This window comes from Lissotriton helveticus (genome assembly GCF_964261635.1).
Source record: "Lissotriton helveticus chromosome 1_1 unlocalized genomic scaffold, aLisHel1.1 SUPER_1_unloc_44, whole genome shotgun sequence".
In the NCBI taxonomy this organism is placed as follows: domain Eukaryota; kingdom Metazoa; phylum Chordata; class Amphibia; order Caudata; family Salamandridae; genus Lissotriton; species Lissotriton helveticus.
Genome location: NW_027611686.1, coordinates 1109877 through 1135198, shown reverse-complemented (window position 1 = coordinate 1135198; position 25322 = coordinate 1109877). Strand labels below are relative to the sequence as shown.

Below are 25322 nucleotides of genomic sequence, written 5' to 3'. Positions count from 1 at the left end.
TCAATTCCTAAAAGCAGGGAATCAGCAAAAGTCTCCTGGAGGATTTACTCCGGTGAAAACCTCTTATCACTTCCTTAAGCAGAGAATCAGCAAAAGTCTGTTGGAGGATTTACTCTGGTGAAAACCTCCTATCACTTCCTAAAAGCAGGGAATCAGCAAAAGTCTCTTGGAGGATTTACTGTGGTGAAAACCTCCGATCACTTCCTTAAGCAGGGAATCAGCAAAAGTCTCTTGGAGGATTTACTCTGGTGAAAACCTCCTATCACTTCCTAAAAGCAGGGAAACAGCAAAAGTCTCCGGGAGCATTCACTCTGGTGAAAACCTCCTATCACTTCCTTAAGCAGGGAATCAGCAAATGTTTCCTGGAGGATTTACTCTGGTGAAAACCTCCTATCACTTCCTAAAAGCAGGGAATCAGCAAAAGTCTCCTGGAGGATTTACTCTGGTGAAAACCTCAAATCACTCCCTAAAAGCAGGGAATCAGCAAAAGTCTCCTGGAGGATTTACTCTGGTGAAAACCTCCTATCACTTCCTTAAGCAGGGAATCAGCAAAAGTCTCCTGGAGAATTTACTCTGGTGAAAACCTCCTATCACTTCCTAAAAGCAGGGAATCAGCAAAAGTCTCTAGGAGGATTTACTCTGGGGAAAACCTCCTATCACTTCCTAAAAGCAGGGAATCAGCAAAAGTCTCTTGGAGGATTTACTCTGGTGAAAACCTGCTATCACTTCCTTAAGCATGGAATCAGCAAAAGTCTCTTGGAGGATTTACTCTTTTACTCTGGTTAAGACCTCATATCACTTCCTAAAAGCAGGGAATCAGCAAAAGTCTCTTGGAGGATTTACTCTGGTGAAAACCTCCTATCACTTCCTTAAGCAGGGAATCAGCAAAAGTCTCCTGGAGGATTTACTCTGATGAAAACCTCCTATCACTTCCTTAAGCAGGAATCAGCAAAAGTCTCCTGGAGGATTTACTCTGGTGAAAACCTCCTATCACTTCATAAAAGCAGGGAATCAGCAAAAGTCTCTTCGAGGATTTACTCTGGTGAAAACCTCCTAACAATTCCTTAAGCAGGGAATCAGCAAAAGTCTCCTGGAGGATTTACTCTGGTGAAAACCTTTTATCACTTCCTTAAGCAGGGAATTGGCAAAAGTCTCCCCCAGGATTTACTCTGGTGAAAACCTCCTATCACTTCCTAAAAGCAGGGAATCCGCAAAAGTCTCTTGGAGGATTTACTCTGGTGAAAACCACCTATCACTTCCTAAAAGCAGGGAATCAGAAAAAGTCTCCTGGAGGATTTACTCTGGTGAAAACCTCCGATCACTTCCTTAAGCAGGGAATCAGCAAAAGTCTCCTGGAGGATTTACTCTGGTGAAAACCTCCTATCACTTCCTAAAAGCAGGGAATCAGCAAAAGTCTCTTGGAGGATTTACTCTGGTGAAAACCTCCTATCACTTCCTTAAGCAGGGAATCAGCAAAAGTCTCTTGGAGGATTTACTCTGGTGAAAACCTCCTATCACTTCCTAAAAGCAGGGAATTAGCAATAGTCTCTTGGAGGATTTACTCTGGTGAAAACCTCCTATCACTTCCTTAAGCAGGGAATCAGCAAAAGTCTCCTGGAGGATTTACTCTGCTGAAAACCTCCTATCACTTCCTTAAGCAAGGAATTAGCAAAAGTCTCCTGGAGGATTTACTCTGGTGAAAACCTCCTATCACTTCCTTAAGCAGGGAATCAGCACCAGTCTCTTGGAGGATTTACTCTGGTGAAAACCTCCTATCACTTCCTTAAGCAGGGAATCAGCAAAAGTCTCCTGGAGGATTTACTCTGGTGAAAACCTCCTATCACTTCCTTAAGCAGGGAATCAGCAGCAGTCTCTTGGAGGATTTACTCTGGTGAAAACCTCCTATTACTTCCTTAAGCAGGGAATCAGCAAAAGTCTCCTGGAGGATTTACTCTGGTGAAAACCTCCTATCACTTCCTAAAAGCAGGGAATCAGCAAAAGTCTCCGGAAGGATTTACTCTGGTGAAAACCTCCTATCACTTCCTTAAGCAGGGAATCAGCAAACGTTTCCTGGAGGATTTACTCTGGTGAAAACCTCCTATCACTTCCTTAAGCAGGGAATCAGCAAAAGTCTCTTGGAGGATTTACTCTGGTGAAAACCTCCTATCACTTCCTAAAAGCAGGGAATCAGCAAAAGTCTCTTGGAGGATTTACTCATGTGAAAACCTCCTATCACTTCCTTAAGCAGGGAATCAGCAAAGGTCTCTTGGAGGATTTACTCTGGTGAAAACCTCCTATCACTTCCTAAAAGCAGGGAATCAGCAAAAGTCTCTTGGAGGATTTACTCTGGTGAAAACCTCCTATCACTTCCTTAAGCAGGGAATCAGCAAAAGTCTCTTGGAGGATTTACTCTGGTGAAAACCTCCTATCACTTCCTTAAGCAGGGAATCAGCAAAAGTCTCCTGGAGGATTTACTCTGGTGAAAACCTCCTATCACTTCCTTAAGCAGGGAATCATCAAAAGTCTCTTGGAGGATTTACTCTGGTGAAAACCTCCTATCACTTCCTAAAAGCAGGGAATCAGCAAAAGTCTCTTGGAGGATTTACTCTGGTGAAAACCTCCTATCACTTCCTAAAAGCAGGGAATCAGCAAAAGTCTCTTGGAGGATTTACTCTGGTGAAAACCTCCTATCACTTCCTAAAAGCAGGGAATCAGCAAAAGTCTCTAGGAGGATTTACTCTGGTGAAAACCTCCTATCACTTCCTAAAAGCAGGGAATCAGCAAAAGTCTCTTGGAGGATTTACTCTGGTGAAAACCTCCTATCACTTCCTAAAAGCAGGGAATCAGCAAAAGTCTCCTGGAGGATGTACTCTGGTGAAAACCTCCTATCACTTCCTTAAGCAGGGAATCAGCAAAAGTCTCCTGGAGAATTTACTCTGGTGAAAACCTCCTATCACTTCCTTAAGCAGGGAATCAGCAAAAGTCTCCTGGAGGATTTACTCTGGTGAAAACCTCCTATCACCTCCTTAAGCAGGGAATCGGCAAAAGTCTCCTGGAGGATTTACTCTGGTGAAAACCTCTTATCACATCCTTAAGCAGGGAATCAGCAAAAGTCTCCTGGAGGATTTACTCTGGTGAAAACCTCCTATCAATTCCTAAAAGCAGGGAATCAGCAAAAGTCTCCTGGAGGATTTACTCCGGTGAAAACCTCTTATCACTTCCTTAAGCAGAGAATCAGCAAAAGTCTGTTGGAGGATTTACTCTGGTGAAAACCTCCTATCACTTCCTAAAAGCAGGGAATCAGCAAAAGTCTCTTGGAGGATTTACTGTGGTGAAAACCTCCGATCACTTCCTTAAGCAGGGAATCAGCAAAAGTCTCTTGGAGGATTTACTCTGGTGAAAACCTCCTATCACTTCCTAAAAGCAGGGAAACAGCAAAAGTCTCCGGGAGCATTCACTCTGGTGAAAACCTCCTATCACTTCCTTAAGCAGGGAATCAGCAAATGTTTCCTGGAGGATTTACTCTGGTGAAAACCTCCTATCACTTCCTAAAAGCAGGGAATCAGCAAAAGTCTCCTGGAGGATTTACTCTGGTGAAAACCTCAAATCACTCCCTAAAAGCAGGGAATCAGCAAAAGTCTCTTGGAGGACGTACTCTGGTGAAAACCTCCTATCACTTCCTTAAGCAGGGAATCAGCAAAAGTCTCTTGGAGGATTTACTCTGGTGAAAACCTCCTATCACTTCCTAAAAGCAGGGAATCAGCAAAAGTCTCTAGGAGGATTTACTCTGGGGAAAACCTCCTATCACTTCCTAAAAGCAGGGAATCAGCAAAAGTCTCTTGGAGGATTTACTCTGGTGAAAACCTGCTATCACTTCCTTAAGCATGGAATCAGCAAAAGTCTCTTGGAGGATTTACTCTTTTACTCTGGTTAAGACCTCATATCACTTCCTAAAAGCAGGGAATCAGCAAAAGTCTCTTGGAGGATTTACTCTGGTGAAAACCTCCTATCACTTCCTTAAGCAGGGAATCAGCAAAAGTCTCCTGGAGGATTTACTCTGATGAAAACCTCCTATCACTTCCTTAAGCAGGAATCAGCAAAAGTCTCCTGGAGGATTTACTCTGGTGAAAACCTCCTATCACTTCATAAAAGCAGGGAATCAGCAAAAGTCTCTTCGAGGATTTACTCTGGTGAAAACCTCCTAACAATTCCTTAAGCAGGGAATCAGCAAAAGTCTCCTGGAGGATTTACTCTGGTGAAAACCTTTTATCACTTCCTTAAGCAGGGAATTGGCAAAAGTCTCCCCCAGGATTTACTCTGGTGAAAACCTCCTATCACTTCCTAAAAGCAGGGAATCCGCAAAAGTCTCTTGGAGGATTTACTCTGGTGAAAACCACCTATCACTTCCTAAAAGCAGGGAATCAGAAAAAGTCTCCTGGAGGATTTACTCTGGTGAAAACCTCCGATCACTTCCTTAAGCAGGGAATCAGCAAAAGTCTCCTGGAGGATTTACTCTGGTGAAAACCTCCTATCACTTCCTAAAAGCAGGGAATCAGCAAAAGTCTCTTGGAGGATTTACTCTGGTGAAAACCTCCTATCACTTCCTTAAGCAGGGAATCAGCAAAAGTCTCTTGGAGGATTTACTCTGGTGAAAACCTCCTATCACTTCCTAAAAGCAGGGAATTAGCAATAGTCTCTTGGAGGATTTACTCTGGTGAAAACCTCCTATCACTTCCTTAAGCAGGGAATCAGCAAAAGTCTCCTGGAGGATTTACTCTGCTGAAAACCTCCTATCACTTCCTTAAGCAAGGAATTAGCAAAAGTCTCCTGGAGGATTTACTCTGGTGAAAACCTCCTATCACTTCCTTAAGCAGGGAATCAGCACCAGTCTCTTGGAGGATTTACTCTGGTGAAAACCTCCTATCACTTCCTTAAGCAGGGAATCAGCAAAAGTCTCCTGGAGGATTTACTCTGGTGAAAACCTCCTATCACTTCCTTAAGCAGGGAATCAGCAGCAGTCTCTTGGAGGATTTACTCTGGTGAAAACCTCCTATTACTTCCTTAAGCAGGGAATCAGCAAAAGTCTCCTGGAGGATTTACTCTGGTGAAAACCTCCTATCACTTCCTAAAAGCAGGGAATCAGCAAAAGTCTCCGGAAGGATTTACTCTGGTGAAAACCTCCTATCACTTCCTTAAGCAGGGAATCAGCAAACGTTTCCTGGAGGATTTACTCTGGTGAAAACCTCCTATCACTTCCTTAAGCAGGGAATCAGCAAAAGTCTCTTGGAGGATTTACTCTGGTGAAAACCTCCTATCACTTCCTAAAAGCAGGGAATCAGCAAAAGTCTCTTGGAGGATTTACTCATGTGAAAACCTCCTATCACTTCCTTAAGCAGGGAATCAGCAAAGGTCTCTTGGAGGATTTACTCTGGTGAAAACCTCCTATCACTTCCTAAAAGCAGGGAATCAGCAAAAGTCTCTTGGAGGATTTACTCTGGTGAAAACCTCCTATCACTTCCTTAAGCAGGGAATCAGCAAAAGTCTCTTGGAGGATTTACTCTGGTGAAAACCTCCTATCACTTCCTTAAGCAGGGAATCAGCAAAAGTCTCCTGGAGGATTTACTCTGGTGAAAACCTCCTATCACTTCCTTAAGCAGGGAATCATCAAAAGTCTCTTGGAGGATTTACTCTGGTGAAAACCTCCTATCACTTCCTAAAAGCAGGGAATCAGCAAAAGTCTCTTGGAGGATTTACTCTGGTGAAAACCTCCTATCACTTCCTAAAAGCAGGGAATCAGCAAAAGTCTCTTGGAGGATTTACTCTGGTGAAAACCTCCTATCACTTCCTAAAAGCAGGGAATCAGCAAAAGTCTCTAGGAGGATTTACTCTGGTGAAAACCTCCTATCACTTCCTAAAATCAGGGAATCAGCAAAAGTCTCCTGGAGGATTTACTCTGGTGAAAACCTCCTATCACTTCCTTAAGCAGGGAATCAGCAAAGGTCTCCTGGAGGATTTACTCTGTTGAAAACCTCCTATCACTTCCTAAAAGCAGGGAATCAGCAAAAGTCTCCTGGAGGATTTACTCTGGTGAAAACCTCCTATCACTTCCTTAAGCAGGGAATCAGTAAAAGTCTCTTGGAGGATTTACTCTGGTGAAAACCTCCTATCACTTCCTAAAAGCAGGGAATCAGCAAAAGTCTCTTGGAGGATTTACTCTGGTGAAAACCTCCTATCACTTCCTAAAAGCAGGGAATCAGCAAAAGTCTCTAGGAGGATTTACTCTGGTGAAAACCTCCTATCACTTCCTAAAAGCAGGGAATCAGCAAAAGTCTCTTGGAGGATTTACTCTGGTGAAAACCTCCTATCACGTCCTTAAGCTGGGAATCAGCAAAAGTCTCCTGGAGGATTTACTCTGGTGAAAACCTCCTATCACTTCCTTAAGCAGGGAATCAGCAAAAGTCTCCTGGAGGATTTACTCTGGTGAAAACCTCCTATCACTTCCTTAAGCAGGGAATCAGCAAAAGTCTCTTGGAGGATTTACTCTGGTGAAAACCTCCTATCACTTCCTAAAAGCAGGGAATCAGCAAAAGTCTCTTGGAGGATTTACTCTGGTGAAAACCTCCTATCACTTCCTAAAAGCAGGGAATCAGCAAAAGTCTCTAGGAGGATTTACTCTGGTGAAAACCTCCTATCACTTCCTAAAATCAGGGAATTAGCAAAAGTCTCCTGGAGGATTTACTCTGGTGAAAACCTCCTATCACTTCCTTAAGCAGGGAATCAGCAAAGGTCTCCTGGAGGATTTACTCTGTTGAAAACCTCCTATCACTTCCTTAAGCAGGGAACAGCAAAAGTCTCTTGGAAGATTTACTCTGGTGAAAACCTTCTATCACTTCCTAAAAGCAGGGAATCAGCAAAAGTCTCTTGGAGGATTTACTCTGGTGAAAACCTTTTATCACTTCCTAACAGCAGGGAATCAGCAAAAGTCTCTTGGAGGATTTACTTTGGTGAAAACCTCCGATCACTTCCTTAAGCAGGGAATCAGCAAAAGTCTCCTGGAGGATTTACTCTGGTGAAAATCTCCTATCACTTCCTTAAGCAGGGAATCAGCAAAAGTCTCCCGGAGGATTTACTCTGGTGAAAACCTCCTATCACTTCCAAAAAGCAGGGAATCAGCAAAAGTCTCCTGGAGGATTTACTCTGATGAAGACCTCCTATCACTTCCTAAAAGCAGGGAATCAGCAAAAGTCTCCTGGAGGATTTACTCTGGTGAAAACCTCCTATCACTTCCTTAAGCAGGGAATCAGCAAAAGTCTCCTGGAGAATTTACTCTGGTGAAAACCTCCTATCACTTCCTTAAGCAGGGAATCAGCAAAAGTCTCCTGGAGGATTTACTCTGGTGAAAACCTCCTATCACTTCCTTAAGCAGGGAATCAGCAAATGTCTCTTGGAGGATTTACTCTGGTGAAAACCTCCTATCACTTCCTAAAAGCAGGGAATCAGCAAAAGTCTCTTGGAGGATTTACTCTGGTGAAAACCTCCTATCACTTCCTTAAAGCAGGGAATCAGCAAAAGTCTCCTGGAGGATTTACTCTGGTGAAAACCTCCTATCACTTCCTTAAGCAGGGCATCAGCAAAGGTCTCTTGGAGGATTTACTCTGGTGAAAACCTCCTATCACTTCCTAAAAGCAGGGAATCAGCAAAAGTCTCTTGGAGGATTTACTCTGGTGAAAACCTCCTATCACTTCCTTAAGCAGGGAATCAGCAAAAGTCTCTTGGAGGATTTACTCTGGTGAAAACCTCCTATCACTTCCTTAAGCAGGGAATCAGCAAAAGTCTCTTGGAGGATTTACTCTGGTGAAAACCTCCTATCACTTCCTTAAGCAGGGAATCAGCAAAAGTCTCCTGGAGGATTTACTCTGGTGAAACCCTCCTATCACTTCCTAAAAGCAGGGAATCAGCAAAAGTCTCTTGGAGGATTTACTCTGGTGAAAACCTCCTATCACTTCCTAAAAGCAGGGAATCAGCAAATGTCTCTTGGAGGATTTACTCTGGTGAAAACCTCCTATCACTTCCTTAAGCAGGGAATCAGCAAAAGTCTCCTGGAGGATTTACTCTGGTGAAAATCTCCTATCACTTCCTTAAGCAGGGAATCAGCAAAAGTCTCCCGGAGGATTTACTCTGGTGAAAACCTCCTATCACTTCCTAAAAGCAGGGAATCAGCAAAAGTCTCCTGGAGGATTTACTCTGGTGAAAACCTCCTATCACTTCCTAAAAGCAGGGAATCAGCAAAAGTCTCCTGGAGGATTTACTCTGGTGAAAACCTCCTATCACTTCCTAAAAGCAGTGAATCAGCAAAAGTCTCTTGGAGGATTTACTCTGGTGAAAACCTCCTATCACTTCCTAAAAGCAGGGAATCAGCAAAAGTCTCTTGGAGGATATTTTCTCTTTAGCAACTATTGGTCATTTGGACCACAGCATACTTCAAAATAATAATGGTCAAAAAATGAACTTACCGCAACCGCGGTTTAGATTCTGTTCAACAAACGAGTATTATTCTATACTCACGGACCCAGCTCCGAATACAAAAAGCCTCAGAAACAGGAATGGCAACGGCGGCGAAGACGCAACCGTTTTCCAGCAGAAATTCAGTTTAAGTGCGTAGTTCCACAGTTGAGGAACCGCAAAAGCAGCTGCGAACGTTGCACGATCCACAACACTAGACCGGCAACCTAACAGTGAACAGACAGAGAGGCAAGATAGCGTCCACACGGCGGACCTGTGTGTGAGGGACTCCTCACTAACTCGACTTTCCCGTTTTTATTTACGGAGATGGTGGCGCAGCGGCAACAATGGCGGCTGTGATTTCGCCGTGACTTTGGTTGGACTTCATTCTGAAGCTTTCTTTGCTGCCCTCTTTGAAGTCCTGATTCTGATTTCTGCGAGAGGGAGAGCCGATGTGTCCACAAACGAATGGAGCACGGCGGTGGCTGGAAATGACAGTTGGGGCGTTTGAATTGCAGCCACGCCTGAGCTGGCTTGGTGTCGGGTGCGAGGCGGATTCAGTGCGAAGCTTGTGGACAGGCTTGCGTCGAGCTTGGGAAGCCTAATTCATCGTATGGTGAGCAGCGGAGAACAGCGGAGAGCAACGGAGAGCAGTGGCTTACTTTCATCTTTGCCGGTTTGGGGAATGGCAAAAAACGAGTTACAATACTAGATACAGAGCCTCTGGGATCATCTGTGGAACTCTGGCACACTGGTTCGCCGACTGGGGCACAGCAGAGGAGCACACAGCGTGGGTGCGGGACTGCGAGGTCCACAAGTCAGTGCAAGCTGCTAATCAGGCTCAGCTGGCCCTCTTCCCGCCCACCACCTCCCCGCAAGCATAATACGGCTCACGGCCCCCGCTCCGCGGGAGCCGCTCGTAGCCGAGGACTAAGGGGATTGAGACCGCTTTTGCTTATAGCCTCTGGGATCATCTGTGGAACTCTGGCACACTGGTTCGCCGACTGGGGCACAGCAGAGGAGCACACAGCGTGGGTGCGGGACTGCGAGGTCCACAAGTCAGTGCGAGCTGCTAATCAGGCGCAGCTGGCCCTCTTCCCGTCCACCACCCCTTCCTCCTATATGGTTACACCCCTAACCGCGAATGGCGGGACGCACGCGGGCGCACGCCGGGAGAAGCCCGGGAAAAGGGCGGGCCCGTTGTAGCCCGTTCGAGCCCGGAGGATACCGGACCGGGCCCCTCCCTCTTTCGCTATCCAGGGAAAGTGCTGACACCTTAAAACATCCTGTAAGTACTTTTTCTGTTGATTCAGAACTCTTTTTGGATTCCTGTTTTTGAACTATGGCTGCACGGGAGTGTAGGAATAAAGCTCTAAATGGTAATTTAACGGGAACCCTGGACAATTTCATATTGAGAGCTAACTCTGTGATTGACCAGGGCATTGATTTGATGGAACGCAGGGTGTCCCAGGATCTTGCCATGGCCAAAAGGTCTTCAATGGTGCACTTTGCGAATGTTCGCACACCAGAGGTTACGAGAGATTCGATCACTGATAATTCTCAAATGACTGTGTATAATCAATATCCAGCGCAGGATTTGGATGCTACTACCCACCTGGGTCATTTGAGTCAGCAGGGTTCTCCTGTGACTTCGGGTGTTTCCACGCCGTCTAAGACCCCGGATAGACCGAATACTCGCCAGTTTCGGGGAAAAGACATGGGTGAGATACCTAAGAAGAAGCTCCCCACAGCCAACACTGCAGGAGCCAGGAAAGCTAAACCATCCAAAGGCTGCAGCAACAATGTTCCCCTAACAAGCGCCAAGGATGCTGAGGCATGCAGGCCATGTGGTATACCTGACTTACCCATGCAACCAGCAAGTATTAGGGGTGGTATTGCGCATGGTGCGGGTGCAACCACGAATGAATCATCGTCAGGGGAGGACTCTTTATGCTTGAAACTTACTGCACTTTTGTGTGTCTCACTCCGCCCGCTGGAAGAGAGACTTGCCCGCATTCAAAGACAACTCTCTAAGTTTGAGAATGAAACACTGGGTACTCTAAACAGTAATGCTAATAAAGCACTAGACTAGGGCAATCCAAATTCAACTATCACCCTTGGGGGGGTCGAGACGCATGACAAACCCGCTATCCCTGTGACATATCTAATTGATGGCAACCATACCATATCCCGGGAGGGAGCTGTTGTAGCCCTAAACCCATTGCTTAACAAATTGGGAGTGGGACCTAGGGCAGCTCAGCATATAGTGCCCAATAGTGAAGGAGTGGTCCACACTGACACTGTCACACATGATGGGCAGGTCCCCACAGATGTGGGCACAATAGAGAAACCTAGAACCAAGCTTAGAATTGATTTACCACCAGAGGTGAGCCCATATTTGGTTGTTTTAACAGGGGTCCCTGAAATAAGTGCGTCGAATATGGAATCATACAGCACCCTGAAAAATAAAGCCACTCATTGGTTTAAAATGTACAGACCACTCCCCCCTCACATCACAAAGGAAATATCAATGGTTCGAAGGGTGGGATGGGTGGGTCGCACTCCCAAAACTTCAACTGGTGATTGTGTGCTGGTCAACTTCAGGGATCCACACACTGTAGATTATATCTGCAACTGGAGTTCATTTAGCCCAGGCACAAAAATCGAAGCTTGGCCCCTTCACATTTCTACCCCAGCGAACATTGGAGAAACTTAGACGACGGCCGGTCCTCTGTACCATACCGTCGTGTAGGCAGGGTTGGGAAGGATAAGTATGGCCGTCATCCGCTAGCGCAGAGCCATATCCTATGCCACTATAGGTTCAGTGGGCTGGAACAGGACGACTGACTAAATTTAAGTGGGCCGGAATCATCATATAAAATCCTAAGTCGAGGTGAAGATAATAAAGTTAACATGGTTCTAATGGGCAGTTACACGGCAGTAGAACTCCCAGGAGCTCAGTACCCCCTACAAGGGAGTAGTACGAGCTGTGATATGCTTGGAGGATAGTCCAGGATCAGATACTAGCGCTACCGTCAGAAATCATTAGCGCCGACGACCGTATGGGGAGTGACATCATTTCTCCAGATACTATACGGCATAGTTCTGCCAATATGAAGTATATGCTTATCATGTCATGGAATGTGGCGGGTTTACCAAATAAGTTAGCTTGTCCGGAGTGGGGCTCTTTTGTGGATAGTAGCGATATATGCTTATTTCAGGAGACGTGGGTTAGGAAGGACCAACACAGAATAGGTTTTGCGGCCTTTTATATCGCTGCCCGTTGGGGAGGCAAGGGACGACCATCTGGGGGCCTCACAACCTGGGTTGGGTTACACCTGGGCTGCAAGGGCGAGTCCATCCCAACCAATTCTGATGACATCCAGTGCGTCCTCCTGACATGGCCAACCTCCTATAAACTTGCAATCGTGAACGTTTATTCCCGGCCGACAAGCCTGGCCAATGAGTCCAATACCATTGGGGAGCTGTCAAATTTTCTTAGCTCCCTCAGCAGTGATATACACTACATGGTTGCTGGCGACTTAAACTGTCACTTTGAGCCCCTCCGAGGGCTGAATGAGGGAGCGCTGATGGGTGCGGACGATCATTGGGGAATCCCGCCATGCCAGTCTCCCTATTCAAAGTCCTGGTCTCCTCTGGCCATTCATATTACGACTCTAGCATTAAATAATTCAATCAGGGCCTGCAATGGTCAGATGCCCTCCGATATCCCGTCAAAGTGTACCTTCAACAAGTGGGGCCAAGAATCACGATTGGATTACATTATGGTGGAGACACACCTCTGGCCGAAGGTTGTCGACTTTGAGGTAATATCCAGGGCTGATAGCGACCATAACGCATTGAGTCTGAGGATGGACTTCCCATGCCCAAGGGTAAATGAGATGCAAGCTGCCCCAGACATGGTTGATGGGTTGATAATAACTAACAATAGACGTAGGATAAAGTGGGGGAAATTAGTGGCATCTCGAGATGCACTACCTAAATTATATAGTGTAAATCTACCCCTCCTTACGAAGGTCAGTGATTTAATGGCCCAGCCCCTCACATTAGATTTTAATGGCAATATCCAGAGTGTGCATCTGGACTTAGTAGACTGTTTAGCAGAATTTTTAAATCTGCCTAGCTCCAACTGGAAGGGTAGGGTGCCTGTATATTCCTGGTACAATGCCTCCTGCAGGAAGGCAAAAACGGAGCTCATTGGGGCTATCAGATGGGAGAGACAAACCAAAAATCCGTTCTTTAAGACTGCTATACAAAGAAACAATGAACCATGCCAAGAAAGAGTGGGACATGGATAGATGGCTTAATCTCTCATCCTCCCTAGAGTTGAAAGATGCGCGTAGATTCTGGGCAATAGTCAGTACAGGGTCTGGTGAGCCTGGATCTGTGATTGAACCTAATATTGAGGCGGGGGTCTGGGAACTCCACTTCAAGACCTTATACGCAGCAGTTCCAGGCCTAGAAAGCATACAGGTACATATATCACCAGCTGCTGAGCTAGATAAGCTGGAATTCACCCTAGAGGAGGTTTATAATGCCATAGGGAAACTGGCTATGGGAAAAGCTCCCGGTTTAGACAAACTCCCCGGCGACCTATTTAAGGACCAACCGAGGATTTGGGCCCCTTACCTGTATGCCCTTTTTAATGCAGTCTTGGGAGGCATGGGGGTGCCGGGTACATGGCTGGGAGCAGAGATTGTCCCAATCTTTAAGAAGGGCTCTCCTCTGCTCCCAGCCAACTACAGACCCATCAGCCTCATTGATGTCCCCCAAAAAATCTTCTCACGACTAATTTTAGATCGTTTGCAGGAGTGGATGGAGGATCATGACATCCTCAGTCCCTATCAGGCCGGATTTAGGAGGAACACATCCACCATGGATCAGATCTTCTGTCTTATTCTGTTATACTGGAAGACGGTAACAGTAGAGGGTGGCAGCCTTTACATGGTGTTTGTGGACCTCCGGTCCGCATTTGATCTGGTACCTAGGGGGAAACTGTGGGCGGTGCTCCGGGACATGGGAGTTCCACATGCAATACTGGGGGTCTTGATGAAGTTGCATGCTCGGAACTCCGCACAGGAATGAATAGGGAGGAATGTGGCGTTGTCGTCCAGATTTACAGTGTGCAGGGGGGTCAGGCAGGGGTATGTTTTGGCACCAACCCTGTTCTGCCTCTACGTGAATGGCGTAATACCGCACCTGGATGCGGTCCCTAACAATGACGCACCCAGATTGGCAGGCAGGAGGTTGCCGGCGATAATGTTTGCCGATGACACCCTCCTGCTTTCCAAGTCCCCTATGGGGATCCAACGCGTACTCGACGGCTTTACAGATTTTTGCCGATGCCAAGGTCTGGAAATCAACACGGATAAAACAACATTTATGATTTTTAATCCCCCGGCATCCACCCGCCCAACACCCATTTTGGGTGCGGTTAGACTGGAGAGGGTACAGACCTTTCAATATCTTGGGGTTACGATAAATGAAAATCTTTATTGGGGCCCCCAACAGGTCAAGTCCCAACTCAAACTGTCTCAATTAGTGGGGGGCATCCTAAAGATGTCAAATACATCGACATTTAAGCCCCGCACTTGAGATTTATAAAGTCAAAGCGAGTGCATCGGTTCTCTATGGTGGGGAACTTTGGGGGCACTCCTGTAGGCCCGAAATCCCTAACTTGGAGAACAAATTTATGCAGCAGTTATTGGCACTACCCCAAAGCACACCACTCCCTATCCAGGATGAGCTAGCCCTGAAACCTCTCAGGTTCTGGCGCAGGCTCTGGATAACCCCAGAACTTCTAAATTACAGGCTTGAACTGAAGGATGTATTGAGCCACAGCAAAGCAGCAAAAATCCCTTGGCTTGTATTTGTGAAACAGGAATTGCGGAATATGGGACTACTGACCCTGTGGTATGAACCAGAACGGGCGTGTAAGGAGGTTTCAGGTAAATCCCTCACGAAGTCCTTTATGGATCACAAACGTAACATATGGCTGCATGACTCTCGAGCTGGTTCTCTGACAAAACTGTTTTTAACTATCAAGACTTCATATGTCTTTGAGGAATTCCTGAATGTCATTTATCCAGTAGGAGCAAGGAAGCTCTATATACAATGGAGGCTTGGAACACTACCACTAATGGCTTTCACAAGCAAATGGCCTTCCCCTACGAATAAATCTTGCCCGGGGTGCAGTGCCAGTCAAGAGGTTGAACTTCATATACTTTTTTTCTGCCCTGCCTACAGTAAAGCTAGGAAGTACTGGTTAGTTCCCCTGTGCAGGAATATGGGCTTTGCAGTGAGAATCCTCAAGACTGATACCTCAGGGCATATTGTCTTTGCACTATCACAGTTTTTGATAGCCATGTGGTCCAAGAGATGTTTTTTAACTGCAAACAGTAGCTAGGGGTGATTGTATATTCCTGATTTTATGAAATCTCTATTGTATATTATGAATTGACTTTTATACTATGTGTTGAAATATATATGTTTAAATTGTAATCTTTTGTGACTGAAAAAACGTCGAAATAAAGATCAAATAATGATGAATAATGGAGGCCATCTTAGAATTCCACCCCAGTAATGACAATCGTCCTTCATTAAACAGAGAAGACCATCGACTGGAGGTATGTCTCTTTGGGCCAGATTTATGAACTTGATGGATTTTATATACTGCAGATAGTAACTAAGGATTACAAAGAGGATTTGCCTGACCATTCCTAACAGGCTTGCCTTTGGCGCGGCTGCCATTAAGAAGTGGTAGAGCGGTGGAAGGTGCTGGTCAGCTGGGAGGCGGACAGTCATGCTGGGAGGGGTTGGGCCACAGAAGAAGACAGTGGCAAGGGCCTGAAGTGTGAAGGGGCAAAGTGCGAAGGGGGCAGAGAGAATGGCGCAGAAGGAAAAGAGCACAGAAGGAGAGTTAAAACAAGAGAAATAGCACAGAAAGAGAAATGCAGTAGAGAAATACCCAAAGTACAGGAACCAGAAAGAAATACATAGAACAGAAAGACAGATAGACAATGCTCACCATTGGACCACCAGCGATGAGGTGCAGGCAGTAGCCTTTGGGGGAGGAAGGCCTCGAACTCATGGCCTGGGCACAGGAGGGCAGATCACTATTAGGCAGAGCTGCACAGCGGGGAACCAACACATGCTGACAAGCTCCTCCATTTAGTAGTGGTGGGCGGTGCTGGTCAGCTGGGAGGCGGGAAGCTGTGCTTGGAGGGGGTAGGGCCACAGGGGAAGGCAGTGGCAAGGGCAGAAAGTGCGAAGGTGGTGCAGAGATGTGCACAGAAGCAAAAGGGCACAGAAGGAGCGATAAAACAAGAGATATAGCAAAGAAATTGAAATACAGTAGACAAATACCAAAAATACAAGAAACAGAAAGAAATACAGAGAAGGGCAAGACAGACAATACTCACCACTGTACCACCAGGGATGAGCCACCGGTGGGTGAAGGAGGGCCTCAAACTCAGGACCTGGGCACTATTTGGTGGAGCTGCGCGGTGGGGGTGCAAAACACACTGGCAAGGTCAGGGAGGTTGCACCTTCACCACGCAGCTGTTGCCAATAATTAGTGTTGAGGAGGTGGGAAGCTGCTCTGAGAAAGGCTGGCCACAAGGGTAGGCAGCAGCGAGGGTGGGAAGCGCGAAGGGGGCAGAGAGAATGGCGAAGAAGCACAAAAAGCACAGAAGATAAAGCAAGAGAAATAGCACAGATAGAGAAATACAAAAAAAATAAAGGAAACAGAAAGAATTACAGAGAACAGAAAGACAGACAAAACTCACCCCTGGACCACCAGAGATGAGGAGCAGTAAGGAGCCTGTCGGGTGGAGTACGGGCCCCACTCAGGACCTGGGCACAGGAGGGCAGACCACTATTAGATGGAGCTGCGCATCAGGGAAGAAATGCACGCTGACGAGGTTGGTGAGGTCATAACCTTTTGACCTGTGGCCATCAGCACCTGGACAGCTGGGCTGCAATTGCTGCACCCTATTGACAGCTGATCCACGGTAGTGCTTTGCTCACTACAGACTCTATGGGGGGGGGTTTACCAGAATTGATGTTGACTTTTCTTGACTGGCACATAAACCCTGGCAGTGAAGGCTAGAGACACCTATTAGGAAGTACGGATGTGCCCCTCACAGCAAACATCTTTATAGAGCCTGTAGGAAGGTTGAATCTGACTGCTTGGTTGCCCCCATTTTTTTTCCTGGTGTTTTCCTGGTTTTCAACTTAGTTTGGCTGGGGCCCTGTGATTCAGGACCCCAGCCTATCTGCTTTCCCATTTAAATTGATTCCAGGTACTTTAGGTACACTCCAGATTGGATTCTGGGGCACCCTTATAAGTCCCTAGTATATGGTATTCTTTGTCCCCAGGGCATAAGTACCCCAGAGGCCTACCAAGAGCTGAAGCATGTATTATGCCAACCCTGGGAAGCCACCCAAAGTTACACAACAGGACTGCTACAGCAGCCTGGGTGAGGTGGGTGTATGCATATATCACTATATCTATCCATATCACTTCACATATAAATCTATCAGTCACCCCTGTGGCAGGCCTTATCAATCCTGAAGGCAGGGTGCTGGGTTTTATGTGAGAGTGTGCCCATGCATGAGCAGAGCCCCTCTGCAGCTTTCGGAACGTTTATTCCGGGGTTGTTTGTGATGCAGCCGACCATATACTCTTAAGTGCATTATAACCTGGCAGTAAATGCTAACTTTAAAATGGCTGCATTGAAACATGTTGTGTTTGGTGTCATATGCCTTGGAATCATACCTCCCCACCAGTCCTGGCAGCGGGGGTATGATTCCACCCTACTAGAGGGAGAAATATGACAGCACCGGTACACCCAGTACCAGCTTTGCAAAACCCTGGCATCACAAAATGGATACTGCCAGTCACAGATATGAGTCTTCCCTCCTGCTCCTGGATGAAACTCCTGCAGGGGAGGCCTGTAAAATAGGTTTCCTGTCACAGGGAGGTGTGACCACCTTCCAGACAGGCTTTAGTGTATTGGGGCTGGGTGGGTGCACTCTGAGAGTGCTTTGATGTCTGCACAGGGGGCACATTTGGTGTCCCTGTGAATAGTCCAGCTCAAACCGGTTGCAGGGGCTACCAGCCTTTGCTCTGGCACGAGACTGGACAAAGGATATGGGTGTAACCAGCCCTCTGTCCTGACCCTCCCATAGGTTGGTCCCCATAGTTTGTCCCACCCCTTCCTTGGGTATAAAGTAGGAACCCCTGACTACAGGACTTTAGATTTACCTGGCTAGAGTTAATATTGATTCCCAACCTATTGGTCCACTTGTCCGCCATTTTCCCACAATCACCAACTTGGCCTTTATTTAGAAGAGTATAACTTTTACTAATGAGAGATTTAGTAAGGTTCGAATAAATACATTGTAAAATATCTGACTGCTCTACTCTCTCAATTTTCATTTTATTGATCAAGAAATCTTGTATCTGCATGTATTTAAAATACGTAGTATCTTTAATTTTATAGAGTATTTTTAGTGTATTGAAGCTTAAGAAGCCTTCTGGACCGTAAAGATCTCCTAGGGTGTTAATACCCTGATCTATCCATTGAGCACAAGCACCATCGGAGAAAATGTTTGGCATCCCTGGATTCCACCATATTGGTAATTCAGCATTAAAAAAAGATATTTTGTCAGTGTTCATAATTTGATCCCAAATTCTTTTAATAGCTCTAGCGGTCTTAAATTTAACTCTCTTGTAGTAGTTTGGGTCGTGTACCCGAAATAAAAACTGATTGCTTTGTGGCCCTAGCATGAATTGGTGGTAGAATATAGGAACTTCTTTAGACAAAAGGCTATGTATGCGTTGAATGAAAGTGGCAAAAAAGTAGATTTTTAGATCTGGAAAATTTAGTCCCCCTTTTTCAATTGATAATTTCAGTGCCATCATTGACCTGCGGGCTTTTTTATATCCCCAAATATAGTTGCTACAGATGCTTTCTATTTTCTTAATGTATGATTGGTTCAGTTGTAGCGGGATGGATCTAAATAGATAGAGTATTTTCGGTACTATCTTCATTTTGATTGTATTGATACGTCCGATCAAGCTAAGTGGTATTTTATGCCAGTTTTTAAGAGTGGAAGTAATTTCCTTAAGTAAGGGATCATAGTTTAGCGGAATTATTTTTTCGATATTGGGGGTAAGTTTCACCCCTAAATAGGTAGAATTAGGGCATAGCCCTGTTATCGGATGTAAGGGTTGATAGTTCGCTATTACTTGAGTTTTATTGACATTTAACCGATATCCCGAGATATCGCCAAAATCACTGGCTTCCTTAATTATATTAGGTATGGCTTGTACCAGGTCGATGGTATATATGGCGATGTCATCGGCGAAGGCGGAGGCACTTTCCTTCATGTTCTATTGGAATAATATACTCTTGAGCTGTTAATGCGTTTAAGAATGGTTCTAGAGCTAAAGCGAATAGCAGGGGTGAAAGAGGGCACCCCTGTCTAGTGCCCCTTTTTATTGGAAAGTTATCCGAGTTGTTTCCCATATAGCTGACTATGGCGGTTGGTGTCTCGTATAAAGATTGAATCCATCCCAGATATTGTCCCTGTATACCGAATGCCTTTAATGCTGCCCAGAGGTACTTCCACCCCACTCGGTCAAATGCTTTCTCTGCATCTAGCATGACCATTCCGAGTGGGGCAAGAGTAACCGCCGCAACATCAAAGGCGGTTACCACGGTGTTGACATGGGCAGTGGTGTCTCGCCCCACCATGAATCCATGTTGTTGGCAATTGACCAGATCAGGCATTATAGGGGCTAAACAGTTGGCCAGTACTTTGGCAAAGATTTTAGCATCGGTATTAATTAGTGAAATTAGCCTATATGATCCCTGTTCTTCCGGTGGTTTGTTCTTTTTTAAAAAGAAGACTATTTTAGCAGTGCGCCATGAGATAGGAGTGCTTTCTGTTTCCCCCATAGAGTCTATCACCTGCTGGAATAGCGGAAGCAATTCCTGTTCACAGATCTTATAGATCTCAATAGGCAAACAGTCTTCTCCTGCGGCCTTGCCTAGGGGGAGTAATTGTATAGCCTTACTTATTTCCTCAGTAGAAATTTTAGTGCCGAGTAGTCTAGTTATTTCTGGGTCCACTCTTTCGGTTTATGTGTTAGTAGATATGATTCTATTGCTTCTAGGGTAGGTATATTCTCTGGGGTATAAAGATAACAATGATATTTGGCAAATTGTTCCAGAATCTGCTCTGGTTTTCTATAGATTTTGGAGTCTAATCCTTTTATTGTATTTATAGTAGTTTTGGCCTTCTTGTCAGCTACCTTGTAAGCCAATATTTTTCCAATCCTGTCTCCCCCTTCATATTGTGCAAGTTTATATTTGTGTATTTTAGAGCTATACTTTTCCCTAAGAGTATTCTTTAATGCTGCCCTTAATGAAACTAATATTAACCTTAATTCTTCAATGTTGGTTTTGCCTTGTATTATAGCATCTGAGAGTTGTTGTTCGGCTGTTAGAATATTGGATGTGATAGATTTTTCTACCCCTCGCTTTTCAGCATTGACCCGAAATATATATTGTTGTGTGTAGCCTCTAATGCTGCATTTACATGAATCCCATACGTAATTGACAGCAGTAGAATTAATATTTAGTGATATATATTCCTGTATGTGATTCTTAATGCCCATGATGAATTTAGGGTCTGTGAGTAAATATCTGGAAAATGTAAATTGCCGGGCTGTTTGTTTGAAATCCAAGATTTTAAATTCAAACAATATCGGATTGTGATCTGAAGTGACTGTAGGGCAAATTTCTATTTCGCAGTTCTCTAGAATATTATCTGTTGTCCATACCATATCGATTCGGGAGAGAGTTTGGTGTGGGGCTGAGTAAAATGTAAAGCCGGGAGTGGTAGGGTGTTTAGTACGCCAAACATCTTTTAGGTTATACATCCTGGCTAGTTCCTCTATAGCTGATCTCACTTTACCCATCCTATTTCTGATTCCTTTACTTGTAGAGTCTATAGCGTAATTCATGACGCAGTTAAAATCCCCCATTATCAACAATTCCCCATCCCAATCAAGTAACTCAATAGTCAATTGTTCATACAATTTGGGTATATCGATATTTGGTCCATAGATAATACAAAATGTATAGCATATTCGGTTAAATTGCAATTGAGCTATTGCCCACCTGCCTTTAGCATCGCCAGCAGTTTTGATAACATTCATTTTTAACCATTTTTGTTTCAGTATAGCAACTCCTCGGATTGATGCCCCTAAAAAAGAGCAAACAACAAGGTCGTAGCCCATTTGTGATAGTAGTTTGCGATCGTGATACCTAATATGGGTTTCTGAAATAAATACCAAATGCGGTTTGTACATGTTCATTTCTTCTTGTACCAATTTTCTTTTGCATTTATTATTAAGACCGGCAACGTTCCAAACCAAACATCTAAGAAAAGACATAACTAATATTGATATTGCTCAATCTCCTCCTTGAGATAAATTCGATAATGTTATTACAACTTTTTATGCATTTTTCACCCTTGCAATAGTATTTTTCCCCATTTTTAACCCCTACCCACCCAGAGAGCTCAATCCCACCCAACCACCCCCACACATTGATCCCCCAGGGGGAGCACACCTCTATCCCTTGCTGCCGCTGGAAGGGCAGCACAGTGAAGTTGTGAGCATGGAGTCTGCTCCTTTCCGCTAACGCTCAAAACTACATATCAATCAACAAAAATTTGGAGAGCATTAAAGTGGCAAAAGAAGAGAATATAGATTAAGAAGAGGAAAGTGAGAGGAAAAAAGAGGAAAGTAGTAGACTAAAAAGATGTGTAATAGAAAAGATGGAGAGAGAGAAACAAAAGAGAAGTAATCAAAATGATTATATTCTAGTCCGGGTGCGTCTCCATTAATGGTTAGATTTCAAATAGTCAAATTTATATCTTGTTGGTTCTTATTAGTTCTTATGAAGTATTATCGTGTTTTTAGACTTTCTCTCTCGTAAGTTTCTCTAAATATTTAATCGCCTCCTCTGGGTCAGTGAAAAATAGTGATTGACCATCCCTGATGAATTTAAGGCGAGCAGGTTCCTGTAGGTACACTGTGCAGCCAATAGCTTTGAAAGAGTCTATTAGTTTGCGGAGTTCCCAGCGTCGATCCATTGTAGCCTTGCTCAAGTCAGAACATACAAAAAAAGTGATATTATCTAAAGTGACTGGATTATTGACTTTTGCTTTAAGAGCTACCGCTTGTCTCATTAGAAAGTTCCCAAAGTAAATCAGAAATGGTCTAGGAAATTTGTTATTTTGATTCCTTTGAAAAGAGGGCAGTCTATGTACCCGTTGGAGTTGGGAGTCCCAGTCCCAATCAGATAGATCACAAAAAGCTTTTTGGAAGAGTTTCATGACAAAGGATCGGGGGTCAGCCCCCTCGACTCCCTCAGGGATTCCAAACAGTCTTACGTTGTGTCTACGTGCCCTGTTCTCCATGTCTTCAACTTTAGCTTCTAGTTGAGAAATGCGAGCGGAGTGGATTCTCGTGGTTGACTCTGATCGTGAAGTGCTATCTTCGATTCCCACGACTCGCTGCTTCAAGTCCTCCATCTCTTGTGTGACCCCAACAAGTTTCTGACACACTTCGCTCATGGAAGCCTGTAGTTTAGTATTGTCCTCTCTCAGCTGTAGGTGTTGTTGATGGCTTTCCTGCCTTTGTGTCATAAGAGTTTGCATAATTAGGCCCATAGAGATATTGTCTAATTGGTTGTGAGTTTCTTCCTCTGGTTTAGATGTTGAAATTTGCGGTTGGTTTATTATTTGACTGGGTTCTGATGTTGTAATCAAGTGGTTAACAACCGGAAAAGTCTGGCTAGAGTTTATAGTCATTATTTCAGTTGTTATTTCAGTGGAGCCAGGATTTGAAATTTCCAGTGGATAGATGTCTGCTTCAATCGGTATTGACCTTATGCTCGAATTTATTGAAGCAGTGGGCGAGCTAATAGGCTCTCTTATATCCGGATCCTTAGTCGAGCTACCAGATACAAGGGTGGTTAGAGCATTAAGCTGTATAGCAATAGTAGCATCGTTGTTGACCGATCTATTTTCGATTGGTAGAGTTGATAGAATTATTACATCCGATTTGAGTTTTGTGTTTTCCACATTATCTGATCTAGGAAGTGTATTTTTATCACGTATATGTAGGTCGTCGTCAAAGCTTGCTCCAGATAACCTCAGGGCCATGCCCTTCACCCCTCCCTTTGCTTCAATCCACTTCCTCAATGGGCTATCGTCAAACCCATGGCAAGTGCAGAGGAGCCACACAATCCAGCCCCCAGCACCCACAAAGCGAAAAAGGAAGAAACCACCGCTACGCGGGACTTACCCCGGGAGGGAGGCCGGACCACCAACAAGAGCCCCCTTCCCCCCACCAGCTCAAGGCGCACCAAAACATCCACGCCAGGGCCGAGCAGGCAGCCGGAGGAAAAAGCAGCGCGTCTTCCTTGCAGCAGGAACCAGGAAGACGCGCCCCCTGACCCAGAAAAGAACCGGAGGCCGGCGCACCAGCCGCAAAGGGCCGGTCCGTCTACTATCGCATCACAATGAAAACAGGAACCAGGACACGAAGAAGCCAGCCTCCCAGCAAGCCCGGCAGGCCAGGAGGCAGGACAGCAGACACCCCGACCGCACAGCCAGGCAGCCGGCCGGGGAGATCCAAGGAAGGTAAGCCACCCAAGCCCAGCAGGAGCAGCACCAGCAACCACAGCAAACATCTGTCGACAGACAGAAAAAAAGAACAGACGGGATGCTGGGTAAGTACTGCTTATGTACTCCTGGTGGGAGGGGCAGTATTAGGGTCCCAGCATGCCTCTGCTCTTTTTTTCTGCCGGGAGATAGTTATCTCCACATGTAATTATGAAGGTGTGGAGGATGGAGGGACCTGGGGTAATGCTGGCTGGTGATTTCAATGCTGTCCTGGACCCAACTCTCGATAAATAACAGAGTAGTAGAGCCATTGTAAACCATAAAACGGCGGCCTTGATTAGAAACACAATGAAACAACTTGCATGGTATGATGTGTGGAGAAATAAGATGGGCAAGAAAAGAGGATAGACTTTCCACAATAAAAAATACAATCATAAATCTAGGATAGACTATTTTTTGTGGAGTCTATTGCTAAAGAAATAGATTCAGGTCGTTAGCCATGTAGGGGAACATCTTTCTGATCACTTAGCTGTCTCTCTAACTCTTAACATTCCTGTTAGGTTAAGCCCCTGAAGATGGATGGTAGAGCATGCCATCTTTCTGGAGGACAAATTAATTGAGAAATTAAGATCAGAAACAGAGGCCTTTTTTCAAACAAATTTGGGTAGTGCCCCGATACATATAATTTAGGATGCATATAAATGTGTCCTTAGGGATTTAATTACGTCCATACAGTTTGTTAGACAACAAAAATATAAAGGGGAAATCGAGGGAATAGGAAAAGAAATACAAGCAAGTGAGGATTACATCAACTCACACCAGGCCGCTCTGCTAGACAATAACATGCTGACTAGGGTACAATCGTTGAGATCAGACTTGGAAGCAATTCTTGATTCAAGACTGAAAAGAAAATGGGCAGCTAGTAAACTAGCTCACTTCGAATATGGAGAGAATTGTGAGAAACTCCTGGCATGGAAGACTAAACAAGATCTGTCCAGAGGAATAATTAGGGAGCTGAATTCTTCCTTTCCAGGAGTTACACTTGATTCCCCAGATGAAATTGAAAAGGCTTTTCAATCTAATTTTTAAGAAGTATACTGTGAAGATCGGACTATTCAAATAGAAGAGATAGAAGACTGGCTGAGCCACACTTCCATTAAAGAGATTCCCGATGATAAATCACGGAATATGGATTCACCTATCTCGGAGTCTGATATTGGGAAAATCATTATTTCGGGTAAATCCGGGAAAGCTGCATGCCCGGATAGGCTACCTCTGGAATTATATAAAGTTCTAAGAGAAGTTCTCCCCCCAGTTTTGACGTTACTATTTGCCAATGATATGAAAACGGAGGAGACATTCCTCCGTTATGGAATAAAGCTACAGTTTCCCTAATTCCTAGGCCCTTTAAATCACCAAGATCCTGTGATTCCTATTGACTAATCTCTCTGCTCAATAATGATTACAAAATCTATGCGAAAATATTGGCAGAGAGGTTGAATGGGGTAACGGAGTGTCTTCTGCATAGGGACCAAAAGGGATTTGTTAAAGGAAGAGGAATATTTGATTTCAAATCGTTTTTATTAGGAAAACAAAAGGTAAATAATCAAAAAGGAGTATTGACAATACAAAGGATACAGAATGTACTGAATAAAAAAAAATAAAAACCAGAGAAATGGCAATGGTGAAATCAAAGAATTACATGAATGAGTACATACATCAATCACAAAGGAATACAAAAATACAAAATGCAAAATACAAAATGCAGAAACAGAGGTATTGCATATCATACACCAAGGTGATGAATCAAACCTCAGATGTTACATTAGTAAGAAGTGGCATACACATAGCAAGGTCTTCCTAGGGCAGAGCCACACATTCAGCCAGTAGTCAGTGGTTTTAACAAGTGCCAGTAGGCGTAGGCATCGCCATATATCTTCATCAAGAAGAGTCATACTGAGGGATGTAGTGTAGATAATGGCAGGTAGTGTGTACCTCCTTTACTAGAGGGCCAGTCACCCAAGACAGACTTACGGAGGGTCAAAGGAAAAGGAAGAGGCATCGAGGGATTTCCAAAGCTTCTTATTGGA

At 44.7% G+C, this 25322-nt stretch overlaps 1 protein-coding gene across 1 annotated transcript in view; it reads left to right on the top strand.

The window, feature by feature from the left end:
* The first annotated feature begins 24420 nt into the window (after positions 1-24420).
* LOC144806092 (NACHT, LRR and PYD domains-containing protein 12-like) overlaps positions 24421-25322 on the top strand; it is a 198885-nt gene continuing 197983 nt past the window's right edge. Inside the window, exon 1 of the mRNA XM_078672528.1 lies at positions 24421-24469. Within this exon, the coding sequence (XP_078528654.1) occupies positions 24421-24469 (49 nt within the window). The remainder of the gene's footprint in view (positions 24470-25322) is intronic.